At 53.0% G+C, this 14,512-nt stretch overlaps 1 protein-coding gene across 28 annotated transcripts in view; it reads right to left on the bottom strand.

Moving 5' to 3' along the window:
• LRRFIP1 (LRR binding FLII interacting protein 1) overlaps positions 1-14,512 on the bottom strand; it is an 82,864-nt gene that overhangs the window by 68,088 nt on the left and 264 nt on the right. For 4 of the 28 annotated variants that reach the window (XM_078071512.1, XM_078071509.1, XM_078071515.1 and 1 more), the window contains exon 1: positions 13,413-13,798. The exons of 1 other annotated variant lie outside the window; for it this stretch is intronic. In XM_078071512.1, coding sequence (XP_077927638.1) covers positions 13,413-13,478 — 66 coding nt within the window. In that variant the 5' untranslated portion in view covers positions 13,479-13,798. Of the gene's footprint in view, positions 1-13,412; positions 13,819-14,512 lie in introns of those variants that run through there. 23 more of the 28 variants (XM_078071521.1, XM_078071518.1, XM_078071520.1 and 20 more) reach the window with 15 other exon arrangements.

The following is a 14,512-nucleotide window of genomic DNA, read 5'->3' as shown; positions in this document are numbered from 1 at the left end:
GCAGGCCTCCAAAATAACATCCCATCAGACCACACAGACTACATCCCAGCTACCCTGTGGGCCTCCCCGCACTCAGGAAAAGGCTCCCGTCATGGCCCGCCCATTCCTGCGGTCCTCATGTCCAACCCAGGAAGTCTGTCCTGGCTGAGAGGACAACAGCGCCAACGGACTAAACCCCACCAGCTCCCAATTTGAGGGACCCGGGCTCGGGATGATAAAAAGGAACCCTGTGAATGAACCAAGTCACAGAGTAAATTCCTTACGAGGACCATCAGCCAGCCTCAAAGACACATCGACTGTAGTCAACCGACCTCAGATTAGAATTCAGAAAGGGGAGAAATTTCTAATTTAGTACAATTTCAAATCCTTGCAATCGCTGCCTTACGAAACACCTTCCTCTTTCAGGATTCACATGGGACTCATAGGCAGGAAGCAAGATGCCCGTGATACAGGAAGTGGTAACAATCATGCTCACTTCTGGGAATCTGGCAAATTAAAAACCAACAGACATAGGGACCAACATTTAAACCGGTCCAAAACCTCTGCACACCCAACTCTGTGAGCCCAAGACTAGACCAGCATCATAAGCCTGGCCCTGGGCTGAGATGCCTGAATGAAAAGCTGGAGAGTTTTGACAACACAATTCACCCTAAAACAATGACATTGTCAAGAACACCAAGGAGCCTGACCCAGAGCCTAAGAGACAGTGATCACCCAAATGATCCTTGCAAAGTCACCAGAAAAAAATCTGTATGATCAAGTCATTAAATGAACAAAAACTACAAAACAGCTCTGGTCCACCACAGTGAGAAGCAAACACGAATTCATTCCCCTGCAGCATTTCGTGGAAGGCCCAGCCCTGCCCTCCCATCGCCCCAGGCCAGGTAAAGGCTCTTGGCCTCCCTGTGCCTCAGGCCAATGCTTCTGTGTACCGGACAAACCCATCACCACCCGCCACTTTCGTGAAATACAAACTCACATTCTTGAGGTCACAGCCATGTCAGTTTGTAGGAGAGTTTCCAAAAGCTTACTTTCACTTCTGTACTTAGCTGGTGGGGACTGCAACTCTTGGTTATCACCAGCCCAGGCCCACCCAACCTTGCCACACCTTCAGACATGGCCAGGGAAGGACCTGCAGACCACGGTGTGGGTCCCCAGTCTCCGGAGGAGAGAGCCAGGGCTGCGGAGTATAGTGATGGGGGGGGATGTGGGACAAGGTGGAGAAGCCTGAGGGCCTGGGGTGCAGACCCTAGCTCTCAGCCCCTGTATCTGGAAGCTTATCCTGAAGGAATGTGAAGCCACTGGAGGGTTTTACAAAGGGACACAGTGGGGTCGACCTCTGAGAACTACCGTTCTGGCTGAAATGTGGGGAACGAGAAGAGGCTGAGGGAGGCTGTATGGAATCCAGGAAGCGAGCCCGTGAACGTGAACAGGTGAGATGAAGCAAAGTGGGGCAGCCAGAGGGCACTGGAGGGGTGCCGGGAGCCCAAGGTCCTGAGGAGAGCCCGTGTGCTCAGCAGCCAGAGAACCCTGGTGAAGAATCCCCACGCACCACATCCGGACGCTTGTGACGCGCACGGTGCTGCCCCAAACCTGGACGTGCCGAGCATCCAGCCTGCTGACCCCAGCACGCCTCCAGGGCCTGCGTGGGTCTCAGAGTCGGGGTGTGCTGCTACCTCGATACCCCCAAACTCCCAAACTCAAGGGAGATGACAACGGTCCATCGAAGCTGGAAGGATGGAAGGGACGGAGAAAAGGAAAGGGATGGGTTTGTGGAATTTAGGACAGAAAGTACAAATGGCACAAGGGTTCAGAAAAGCAAGCTTGGAAAAGAAGATGGTGCACCCCTGCCAGCGAGTGGTCTGCTCCAGCATTCTTCAGCCCCCATGGAGCTCCTTGGCTGCTCCCCTGAGCGACCTGCGACCAAGCTCGTTCTGCGACCTCAGGGCACCTGCTGGGGCGGCAGCAGGGCAAGCTGGCTGGGCCCTTCCTCCCAGGTCCTGGGCGGCCCTCTTCCCTTCCTACAAGAGCCAACAGGAGAGGGGCGCCAAGCCTTCAGCGTCTGCCCTCACCAGCTCCAGAGAAGGCACAGCTCTGGGCCCCAAGCCTCCTCCCCACCGCGTTTTTGTTGAGAACACACTAAAATATTTAAGACTGAAATAGTATCATCTCCGTCAGATTTGCCTTCTGAGAACTAGGGGGAGTGGGGTGGGGGGTCTAAAGGGCTGTAAGCTGACAACTGCTGGGCCCTTCTGTCACAGTGTGCCCCCCCCCAGAGGATCTGCACACCTGGGGATGAGTTAGAGATGCAGAATCGCCCCCAGCCCCCCCCCATCAGAACCTCTGGGGTGGGGCCCAGCCATCTGGGCTTCAACATGCTCCTAGTGTGGGGGGGCAACACTTGCTCAAGTGTGGGGACCTCTGTCTTCTGTTATCCCATCTATGTTTGGATATGTTTGACATTTTTCATAATAAATAGCAAAATTTTAAAAGGAAGGGAGAAAGGGGGAGGCAGGCAGAGAGACAAAGAGAGAGAAAGGAAGGAAAGGAAGGAGCCCCAAAACCAAAACCATGCTCAGGGCTGCTAGAAGGTGGCCGGGGGTGTTGCTGGAAACTCCTGCAGGGCTGCCGCTGCCCCAGCCCCCCTGCTGCTCCCCCTGCCACTCCCCCTGCCGCCCCCACCCCCCAGCAGGCCCCTCCAGGGTCCAGGGAGGAGCTGATCCAGCCAGGCTCCTGGCCAGAATGCAGTGTCCTCTCCCCTGATGGGCCAGCCACGCCCTTCCCCCAGGGACCCCCTGCCCTGGCCTGGAACCCCACAAATGGAGCTTCAGAGACGCTGGGCTTTAAAGCAAGGTGCCCGCTGACAATGGAAACAGTCGGGAAGAGAAGCCTCCACTCATCATCACCACAGGTGCCCTAGAATAATTCTAGAAAGCAGACCCCTTGACTCCCCAGTGCCTTTGTTATAATTTATTGTACCGAGGACAGACAGACAGGACAGCTCTCCGACGCGGGGGCATCGTGTGTGCTTCGGGAGCTGCTGCAGACACACACAGCAGCACAGGCCTGACCCCCGGGGCCTCCTCACAAGCGGCTCACACAGCCCGGCTCTCCCAGCGGGGTCTCCGGAGGCACCGAGGCCCCCAGCCTGGGGTTGGCCGCAGAGGTGCACAGGTGGCCGGGGGCGGGGGGGGGGGGACATATGTCTCCCCCACAAGCCCCGTCCCCGCAGCACAGGCCTGACCGGGCCGGGGAATGAGATGAACCAACTGGGGGGCAAGCGGGAGTCCTTTAGTGGGGTCACTACATTCTGCCCACAGCCTCGATGAACTCCGGTTCCAGAGCGGGTTCCACACGAGCAGGACACAGGAGTCGGCAGTGGGAGGACAACCAGAACGGGCCAGGACTCCTGCTCGGAGCCCCGGACGGTCCACAGTGTGACAGTCGTCCCAGGGTGCTGGCTGGAGCTCAGGGACTGCCCCGCTCGGCGGGGGACTGAGGCTGAGGAGAACTACAAGGAGGAGGAAGGCCCTCTGCATGCCCTGCCGCCCCGGCCAACCTTACCTGCACTCCCGCCGGCTGGTGGAGATTCTGCCCGCGGGACGGGTCGCTGCCCAGCCTGGGGCAGCCACACACCAGCCCCGATACCTTGTCCCCCAATCCTGAGGACATTCTGGGGGCTCAAAGAGCTCTAAGGGTGTCTATATCCTTCTTATAGCTCCTACCCGTTTAACTACCTGGAGGACCCTATGGGATGATGTTCAAAGAGCAGCAAGGTGATAAACACTGGCGGAACGGGAGTCCTGGAGCAGGATCTGCTGCTGTGGGAGGAAGACTCGGTCACTTCCTGGAGAGCCTCGTGCTGCTTCACGGCAGCCTGGCTCCATGCGTACGTGTCCTCAGCTTCGACGCTTTCCTGGGAGTCCAGCAGAGTGTGGAATTCTATATCCCGAGACCGCGCATCCTGCGGCCACAGAAAATGTTCTCACTCTCTCTGCAACTCTGCAGCTGCTCCCAGGGGTCCCAGAACTCTACGTGGGAGCTGGATCCTGTCTGGGTTTACGAGCTGCGACTCGGGGGTGATTCTTGAGAAACGGGACTGAGATGCGCTTTTGTCCCTTCCTCCAGGGGGCTAAGAGGCTTCTCTCCCCGACTGTCTGCATCTCTTGGGGGCTGGAAAGGCACCACGACGAGGGCTCCGGAAGCCAGCTCTCACGACTACGATACAGAGCCCTGTGCAGGCTCACGCACACTGCTGACGTGCCGTCCACGGTGGGCAACGCTCTGTGACCATGCGCGCTGCCGTTCTAGAACAGGTGTTCGGGAGGAGACTGTCCCCACCCATTAAGAACACCACTGGGGTCCATGGAGAGAGGGCTGGGCCGTGGCCACACCTCCGGGACCCCAGTGACTGCCACCTCTTTGTTCTGTTTGCTCAGACGTTACATGGGAATGAGTCACATGCGATCTGTTGGCTGTAGAGCATTCTAGAATTAGGAGGAAGCTTTGGTATTGATTGTACACATTCATTTTGGCCTTCGGGTTTTAGAATCAAGCAGAACTGAGAAACCGGACTTCTCTCCAGGCCGCATACTCTAACCAGAGCTCATCAGCTCTCAGGGAAAGGTTTGCTCCTGGGAAGGTAATAGGAATCTCATGCGGCTGAAGCCTGAAGCTATGACAAAGAACCAATTTTGTTTGGAAACAAGCAGAGCCTTCTGTCCATGTGAGATTCTGCCCCGGGACGACAAAGGCTCACGGCTCCTGCCAGGGCAGGCTGGAAGCCTCGGAATCGCTGAAGCCCGCATACACGGGCCCATGTGAAAGCGCCTCATAACGCGCTGCCCATTTCCCACCTGCAGTGGACGGCTGTGCAGAGTAACGACGAGGCTGACAGAGTCCCTTCCCAGAGTAGCCTTCGCTACAGGAAGTGGCAACAGCCAGCTTGTTTTCTGGGTAAATCCCTAATCCCTTGTGTGCGGTAGATTCTCAAGATGGGTTGCTCTTCAAAGCAACCGAGTGGAACGAGGGACGTGTTCTCCCGCAGGGCCATGAACAGGGAAGGGAGCGTGCTCGCTAGGCAGCTCACACACAGCGACTGGTGCCGCCTCTGTACCCTGCACCCCCCACCCCGTGGCCCTCGGCCGCCATGTGCACTTCATGCCAGTCTCAAAAGACATGCTCATCTTCCCCAAACCCTTGCTTACACGATTACTGTCCGTTCCCGCAGTGAGGGGCCGTACGCTTTATGGCCATGCCTGTAAGTATAATCACCATGGAGGGGAAGATGCTTTGGGATTGCATTTGTTGATGGGGGCAGGGCCAACTCGTTAGAGGGCTTTTTGGAAATGTGGGGGGCATTGTGAGGCTGTCATGATGACTGGAAGCAGGCATGGATAGCATTTAAGGGGCAGGACACAGCAGGCCAAGCATCCTGTATTCAGACAGGCCTGCACATTGAAGAACTTTCCCACTGACTATTCAGACGGAGAGAAGAAACCGCCTTATAATTTTCAGATCTACAAACTGATTCCGACTTACGCATAAAATCAAAATACGATTTGCACAGTTTTAACATACACTGGATGTTCCAGGAATGCAATCAGCATTAAAATTGAGGGAAGATGACTTGGCTCCGTTCAGAACTTTCTCAAGAGTTAGTGACCACTTAGGAATGTCAAGTCACCAACAGCAACAGAACGCGTGGCGTCTGAGTCTCAGCACCACACACCTGCATCTATCCGTGTTTGCGGCTACGGCTCGGGACACACGTTTGCACACCCACGACTGCTCCCCTGGTCTTCTGGCACACCGGGGCTGGAGCGTTTCTCTATCGAAATCCACTTTCTGTTACTGAGATTTACCTTTATTTTATTTCTTTGCAATGCAACAGCTGAAATATTACATTGACTTGACGTTGTGTGTACCAGCAGATTTTACCACGTATGAATTCCATTCCAGGTTAGCAACGAGGATGTTAAAAACTTGTTATAAAAAGGGGGCACTGGGTCCGACTGGGTTGAGAACCATAGCTTTAAAAGTGCAGAGTGGAACGGGGGAGCTGAGCCTCTCCACGGCTCGGCCGCGGTCCAAACAGCCCAGCCGCAGGTTAAGGGCACGGGGCTGGGGGCTGCTGTATGAGCACAAACTAAACACGACACGCTCTGTCCATTTTACTTGAAGGTTTGGAAAACAGAAAGTTAAAGACTAAAGTTTAGGGGCGCCTAGGTGGCTCAGTCGGCTGAGCGTCCAACTCTTGATTTCGGCTCAGGTCATGATCTCAGGGTTGTGGGATCGAGCCCCGCGTCTGGCTCTGTGTTGGGGGAGGGTGGAGTCTGCTTGGGATTCTTTCCCTCTGCCCCTCCCTCTGCTCACTCTCAATCTCTCTCTCTCAAATAAATAAATAAATAAATAAATAAATAAATATTTTTTGTTTTAAAAGACTAAGGTTTAACTAGTTATCTAAAACACCATGTTTCCATCAAAACCAACTCTACTGAGTTCTGGAGTAGACTGTAAAATTACCAAAGAATTTTATGATAAAACACCAGCCTTCAGAGAGGCCTCTACCTTGCAAAGCCTGGGCCACGGGCCTCCAGGAGCCCAGACCAGGGCACCTGGTAGAAAAGCCCAGAGCATCCAGCACTGCCTCTCTGCAGGCTGGGCCAGAGGGCTCGGGGTCTCTGCATGCGGAGACCACCCAGAGAGGGGCCTCAACACCCAGCCTCTGGTTCTGCTCTACTGTTTACCAGTCACATGGGCTCTGACAAACTACATCACCTTTTTTGTTGTTGGTGGTGGTGGTATTAATCATACAGTATTTATTTATTTACAGCCTATTTCATTTAATCTTATTTCCACGGTAATTAACGTACCATATTATATTAGTTTCAGGTATACAATATAGAGATTCAACAGCTCCATACATTACTCAGTGCTCATCATGGTAAGTGAGCTCCTTCATCCCCATCACTTACTCCCCCCCTCCAGCCCCCTCCCCTCTGGTGACCATCAGTGTGTTCTCTATTGTTAACAGTCTGTTTTTTGGAAACTGCATCACTTTTGGACGTTAGCCCTCATCACAGGGAATGGGGGAACCAGGCTATGTGATCTCTGGGAGCTTCCTTTACTTCTAAAATGCTATGTCTGTGCACCAGGGGTGAACTGTTTCTACAGTGAGACTGTCAGTTCTCTTTCCCCATTTTGCTACTAGAGATCTCCTGACTTTGCCTTCTGAATAATGAACTTCTTAAAAGCACCCCACATACCAAAATAACAAACTGGTATGATTCAGGAACAATATTATTCATGTTACTTTATAGAAAGCAATGACTAGTAACATTCACCCAAACTTTACAAAGTAACATTTACCCAGTGAAACTTCCCAACACAATCTTCAGTTTAGCAACTACTCATACTGATGCGGATGAATAAACAGTTGCACAGTATCCGCCATGGGGATACATTTCTCGCTTGCTGTTAACACAAGAGGAGAGAGATTTTTTTCTGAGCTGAGAGAAGGTTCATATTTCCTTCAATAGCCTCAATGTGCTGGAAAGACAAAGGAAAGCAAGACAGCCACAAATAACCATGCGTGATTGACAGGTGAGAGCAGCCTGGCCCTCCAGGTGACAGGTGCCCTCCAGCCAACGCATCTGGGCTCCACTCCTTTCACCTCAACCTGCTCTACAGATGGTCTTCCCTGCAAACTCCACATTTTAAGGTGTCACAAAACACTGACATTGTTCCTTCTCAGAATAAGGCTGGACTCTCTGGTAGCACCAGGGCTTTCCTCCATCGGGCAGCGCACAACTATTTATAACCTTCCCTCTATTCGAGCGATAGTTCTGGAACCAGCCAGGAGGGAAACAGAGGCTGCATCACTTCTTTTTCTTTCTTTCTTTTTTTTTTTTTAAAGATTTTATTTATCTATGAGAAAGACAGAGATAGTGAGAGAGAGCATGAGTGGGGGAGTGGGAGAGGGAGAAGCAGGCTCCCCGGAGCAGGGAGCTGGATGCGGGGCTTGATCCCAGGACCCTGGGACCATGACCGGAGCTGAAGGCAGACACTTAACTGACGGAGCCACCCAGGCGCCCCCAGAGGCCATCATTTCAATTCTCAGTGAGCTTCTCCATCTGGGTGGGGTGGGGTGGAGCCACACAACACCCAGTAAGGAGGCTCCTGGGGGATGCTGACACACATAACAGTTACAAAGTTAGGGCAGTGTGAAAATAGAAAAACAGAAATTTCTGTGGCTCTTTCATTTTTACTCTTCTTTTCCTTATTTAGAAAAATAAAGTCCACTGAAAGTTCTTTTGTCTGGGGTGCCTGCGTGGCTTAGTCAGTTAAACGTCTGTCTTCCCAGGGTGGGGTCCTGGGATGGAGCCCCTATAGGGCTCCCTGCTGTGCTGGGAGTCTGCTTCTCCCTCTGCCCCTCCCCCCTGCTTGGGCTCTCGCTTGCTCGCTTGCTCTCCCTCAAATGAATAAATAAAAAATCTTCTTTTTTAAAAAGGCTTATTTATTTGAGAGAGTGAGAGAGTGAGAGAGAGAGAGAGAGAGAGAGAGCACAAGTGGGGGGAGGAGCAGAGGGAGAGGGAGAAGCAGACTCCCCACTGAGCAGGGAGCCCGATGCAGAGCTCGATCCCATTATGACCTGAGTGGAAGGCAGACGCTTAACCAACTGAGCCACCCAGGCGGCCCAGTAAAAAATCTTCAAAAAAAAAAAAAAAAAAAAAGTAAAGTTCTTCTGTCTAAAAACTACCAGAGAGAAAGGAAATGTCTGATAAAATGAAGATGTCTCACTGTACATTCGGGGGCAAGGCCATGTGTCCTAAGAGGCTGCCTCTAACAAGAAATGCTTCCGCCCCGCACTGGGGATGTGAAACCCCAGGGGCCGCAGAGAGAAGCTCACAGCAGTAGCTGCTGGCCAGACCCTCCGTGAAGGACCGTATACAGTGGTGACAGGGATCAGCACCAGCTCGGAGTCAGCGGGCCTGGGCCTGAGCTGGTTCTAACGCCTGCTAGCTGGGGGCACTTGGGAAAGTCCCCTGACCGTTCTGAGCCTCAGTTTCCCCTTTATCTGTACATGGAGATAACCAAACAAGGTTCTGGCAAGGGTTAGGGAAGCCGTCTACGGAAAACATTCAGCAGGGCTGACACTGCAGGGGTCTGGGGATGTTGCCTGCTGTTAATACTTACACAGCATCCCCTATAGCAGCTAGGGATCCAGCAGGGCGAATTCAGCTCAGACTGAGTTTAAAGGCACCAGGAGAGGGGCGCCTGGCTGGCTCAGTCGCTTAAATGTCTGTCTTCAGCTCAGGTCATGATCCCGGGGTCCTGGAATCGAGCCCCACATCAGGCTCCTTGCTCTGCGGGGAGCCTGCCTCTCCCCCTGCTTATGCTCTCTCTCTCTCTCTGACAAAGAAAATCTTCAAAAAAATAAATAAATAAAAATAAAGGCACCGGGAGAAGACAAGCAAGCTGAGGCACCCACCAGGAGAATGGGCACAGGGGAATTTCAGAGGAGGAAGGGGAGGTTCCCAGCCCACACCAAAAGGCCACTCTATTTCTCTTCCCCTTGGAAGATTACACACCCATTTGCCACAAAATAAAAAAGACATGAGGATCAGAAATGAGGTTGCCTCGAGAAGCTTGGTTACACAAATATACGAATGAAACATTTTGGTTATAATTAAAAGTCCTCATTACAGTAATTTAAGATGAATTACTTCTCTACTACAAAATAGTTGTGCTTTTCGACTCAAGGCAAAACCACTTACATGGCTTTAGAATTGTCAAGTTACTGTATTAAGGAGAAAACCACTTGAACTCTGGCCCTCGCCCAAATGAATGGATGAGTCTCAGAATACACATTTCTGTTGTTGTTGGTTTTGTTGTTTATTTATTCTGGAATTTGGCCAGGGGAAGGGGATTTTAGTAGTGGTCTCAATCAATCAAATCAAATGCATGGCAATTCTGAATTATTACATCATGGGTGTAGTAAAAAATGGTTGTTTAACAACATGGAAAAAGAAGCCAATGTAATTTTATCTAGAAAGTAAATAATGAAAATTTAGTAAATCCATTCCATGAAAATTAGTTTATTTAAAAAAAAAAAAATTCGGTGGCCCAAAGTAAAAGCAGTAGGTAATAAAAACTCCTCTGCTCCCTACCCCGTTCCAACCTGTAGTGGGGGTGTAATAGGCTCACTTCGATAACAGGTTAGTGATTTGAACCTTATGGCCTCTGAGGTTCCAAGATTAATACTTTTAAATATGAACAGATACTTGGAAACACTGAGCAACTAGTCATAAACAATGCCTCTGCTGAGTCACATAGCCTGATTTTTCAGGGATAACAAATTCCTCCTGAACATTGCCTTTTGAGGAGCAAACTTGTTGCACCAACATTTGCCCTCACAATTCTGTAGAAACTTAGATAAGGACCTCTAATCAGGTAAGACTCCAATCAACTTCACTTGAGAACAGTTCTGCAACTATAAATAACTTGATTTCCTGTGCTCACTCTAAGTGGCAGTTTAGACTGCAGGGCTGGTTTTTGTTTTTTGTTTTTTTTAATTTGCTAAGGAGGCTTCCGCTATGTTGTATTAGCTCAGGCTGGAGAGAAAGTTAACTCTTAAAGCAAAAGGGAAATTTAGTCTCCATCTCTGCCCTAGGGGAACACTCTTAATCCTATAAGAAAAGACCTTACACTTCACTATTTTTGTGTCTTAACTGCTTGGGAAAGTGACCCATCTAAAACAAGGCAGATTTCCAGGGCTCAAAATCTCAGACTGAGCGACGGCCGGGTTTACCACCTTTGCACTAACTGCACCCCCCAACACAGGTCAATGCTCCTGCTCACCAAGACCTGGGGACCTTGGCACAGGTACCTATAATGATGACATGGGGCTTGGGAGACTGTCCATGTTCGGCCCAGACAGGCTGTCCTCAGGACAGGACCAGTGGTTGTGAGGGCTTAGTGCTAATCAGTATGTGGAAAGAGACCAGAGGTGACACAACCCGTCATAAGCATGAGGAAGTTACAAAAGTTAAAGAAATGTATGGTTTCTACACTCACAGAGCTCCAGGGCCAGAGCTCACTGTTGTGTAAGGCACCCCCCAACTGGCCATTCAGAACTTCCTTTTATTTATTTTTTTATTTTTTTTATAATTTTATTTTTTTTAAGATTTTATTTATTTATTTGACAAAGAGAACACAAGCATGGGGAGTGGCAGGCAGAGGGAGAAGGAGAAGCAGGCTCCCCTCTGAGCAAGAAGCCCGATGTGGGGCTCGATCCCAGGACCCCGATATCATGACCTGAGCTGAAGGCAGACGCTTAACTGAGCCACTCAGGTGCCCCTCAGCACTTCCTTTTAACCAGACCATTAACCTCATAAAAGAAGGACTGAGTTTTACTTCTATTTCCCATGCCCCACTCTAAAATACTTTTTGCTACTATTTACTAAAAAACAAAACAATACAAAACAAAACTCCTATAATAGGTTCACAACTTCTTACTGGAAACCCCTGGGGCCAAATAGGTTTCAGAATTCAATGTTTTTGGATTTTAGAAGGGTAATATGTTCCATAGGCCCTATAGTCTGTAATCACCAGAGTAACAGCCCTCAACCAAGGACATTCCCAGGCTGCAGAGAAATGTATGAATATTCACAATGAGGGGGATAAAGACAGAAAATAGCCTCCCATCAGCCAGGGCAGGCCTCCCGGCCAAATGAGTTCTGCCACAGACTTAAAAAAAAAACCAACAAAACAAAAACAATTTTCAGTTGTCAGAGCTTACTGGATCCTCGAATTGGGGGTACAGTGAAGCACCTCAATCAAAGCCCACTCCACACTCTCCTGTGACTTATTCCCACAGCACCTCTATGAAGTGTGCATCTCAACCAGATCCAATCCACGGGTAAGGGTTAATGGGACCTGGCAGCCAGCGCCACAGACAGCCCGTGTTACTTCTCATTCCTCCGATGGCCTGTCCCTCCTGTCCCCACATCCTGATTCTCCATGTTTACTCTTTTCCCCATCAACGGCTCCCTGCCCAGCGCTTTGTCCCTCTGAGCTCAACTCTTGCCCAGGGCTAACAGTGCCCTGCTCTTGCCATCTATGGTTTGTCTAGGCGGCTCTGCAGAACCCCAGCATCTCCCAGCAAGCTTCTCGTCCTTCCTTCTTCCGAGGGCCCTTCCCTGATGGTGACACAAGGATCTCTCCGTAGGCTCCCAGGCCCCCAGACACCAGCCAGGTGAAGGGGTAGGAACCAGCTCCAAAGGTCTGGCTCATGGCAGGGACTTTAAATGAGGCCATAGAAGAAGCACACTAACCCAAACTTTAAAAACATCCACCTGACACTACTCAGCAAGGAAAGCAACCTTCAAGTGTGGATTCATCAAAGTCTATTTCTATGCCTCTCCCTGGCCTTTATCAGGAAGCTGCCCAAGGTCAGGGCGGTCTTATTTATCTTGGATCCTCCACAAACACCTAGTAGATGATTAATTTCTGCCTGATGAAGGAGTGATTGTGTCCTGCTCACACTTCTATCAAGGCTTCCACAAAAGCCAGGTAAAGTGAAAATCTAGGTAGGGTCTCTCTGCAGTACTGACCTCATGGTTCTTTTCCAAAGTGCACCCTTTTGCCTTTATATTTCCATTCGCAGTCAACCACAAGCTGCCAGAAAATGGGTAATTTGAAGGCCCAACTATCCCTACATACATGATCCCAGTCTTGGGTGGGTATTGAGCTGGATAATTGCAAAATCCCATGCATGGAGGATCCTGCCCAGACCTGGAGACCCCAGGAGACTAACCAAGGTGGATTTGGTGACCGGGGACCCTGGAGGTATTTGGAGCAATCGGGCTCAGCCCCACTGGTCCTAAGGTCCAGAGCAAGATAAGTACCCCAAACTACCCCGGCCACTGGTGGTGCCAGCCTCAGGGTGAGGGCACCGGCTTCGGGCACCAGTTCTCAGGTGCTGTATTTTGTAAAACACCAGACCAGCAGCTGCGACTGAAACTCTCGACCACGCGCAGGTCTGAGAGCTGGGCTGGACCCACGGCCATCGCCAGCTGGGTTGAGCCCGTCCAAGGCCGCCACTACGGGAACAGGGGAGCGACCGAGTTTCTTTTGGTCCCGGCGAGGGGCGGCTTCCTCCAGGAAAATGTGTTTTCCAGCGCTCAAGGAGGACAGTGCACACGGGGCCGCGAACGCCCGCGACAGCAGAGCCCGCTCCCGCCCGCGCATCGTCGCGTGGGGACGTTCATCTCTGGAGTGCCGGCCACGCGGAGCCCACCCCGCACTTCCCCAGGCAGAGGACTGCGGCGGAAGGTGCCCGCTGCCCCGGGCCTTAGAACGGCAACCAGAAGCAGAGCGAAAGTTTCGAAAACGTGCTTTCCTCTTACCAGTCTCTGAGCTTCTGGGCTCAGACAGTCTATTTCCTTGTTCTGCGTGGCCGCAGGGTTGGTCATGCTGCCCAGCTCTAAGTCCGCCTTCTCGAACAACCGGGAAAGAGACTCGGTGAACTCCTCGGATCCGCGGCGGGCAGGCTCTCAGCGCAGCCGCATCCCCGGAGTGGCGGGATTACTGGTCCCGGAGACAGAGCGCGCGTCGCGACGGGAACTCGCCCTTCCCAGAGCAGAGGCGCGTCTCCGCCTTTCCCGGGCTCGGGCGCGGCCGGGGCGGGGCGCAGGTGGCCGGGGCTGGCCGGGCCGGGGCGGGGGCGCCCGGGGGCCGAGGAGCCAGGGCCGCGTCGGGAGCGTTCCGCCCTCGAGGGTCCCCCGCCCAGCCGCCCCGCCCCCGCGGGTCCTCCCCCACCCCGCGCTCTCCCCCAATCCCGTGCAGCCCGTGCGCCCCGTCCTACCCGCCCCGCGCCCCAGCTGCGCGGTTATCAATCACCGCCCAACCCCCTCCCGCAGACACCGGAAAGGCGGAGGTGGGCGGGGGAGAAAAAAAAAAAAACCAGCAGGCCCCGCCCACAGCCCCGCCCCGGCTGCGCGCCCAAAGTCGGGGAAGGGCAAATTGAAGGGCCGTGGGAAGACGGGGCTTGCCGGAAGAGACCACGCGGGGCAGGGGTCTGCTAGCGGAGGGCCTGTGCGGGTCTGCGCGGGGGAGGGGTCTTCAGGGGAGGAGCCAGCGCGGGGCGGGGTCCTCCGGGGCGGGGCCTGCGCGGGGGCGGGGCGGACTGCCGCCCTGACCCCGCCCCCGCCCCGGAGCTGTGGGCGCCCTGCTCCCCGCGGCTTCCGCCCCGCGACATCCCCAGAACTCGGGCCAAACTGAGCTTCTACGTTGCCGCAACCTCCGCCCGAGCACAGCAGCACCTGCCGGCGAGGGTACCCCGTTAACGCGTCACCCCGAGAAGGGCCGGCTTCCAGTTCCCCAAAACCGCGCCGCCCGCGCCCGCCTCCCGCTCAGCAAGCCCGCGCAGCAAAGAGCGGGGGTGCCAGCGGTTCGACGCGGCTCCGGGGGGCTGCAGCGCGGCCGGGAGGATGGTGCGAGGCAGGGG

Source organism: Halichoerus grypus, chromosome 4 (genome assembly GCF_964656455.1).
Source record: "Halichoerus grypus chromosome 4, mHalGry1.hap1.1, whole genome shotgun sequence".
NCBI classification, from domain to species: domain Eukaryota; kingdom Metazoa; phylum Chordata; class Mammalia; order Carnivora; family Phocidae; genus Halichoerus; species Halichoerus grypus.
The sequence above is the reverse complement of the archived record's forward strand: the minus strand, read 5'-3'. Positions and strand labels throughout refer to the sequence as shown.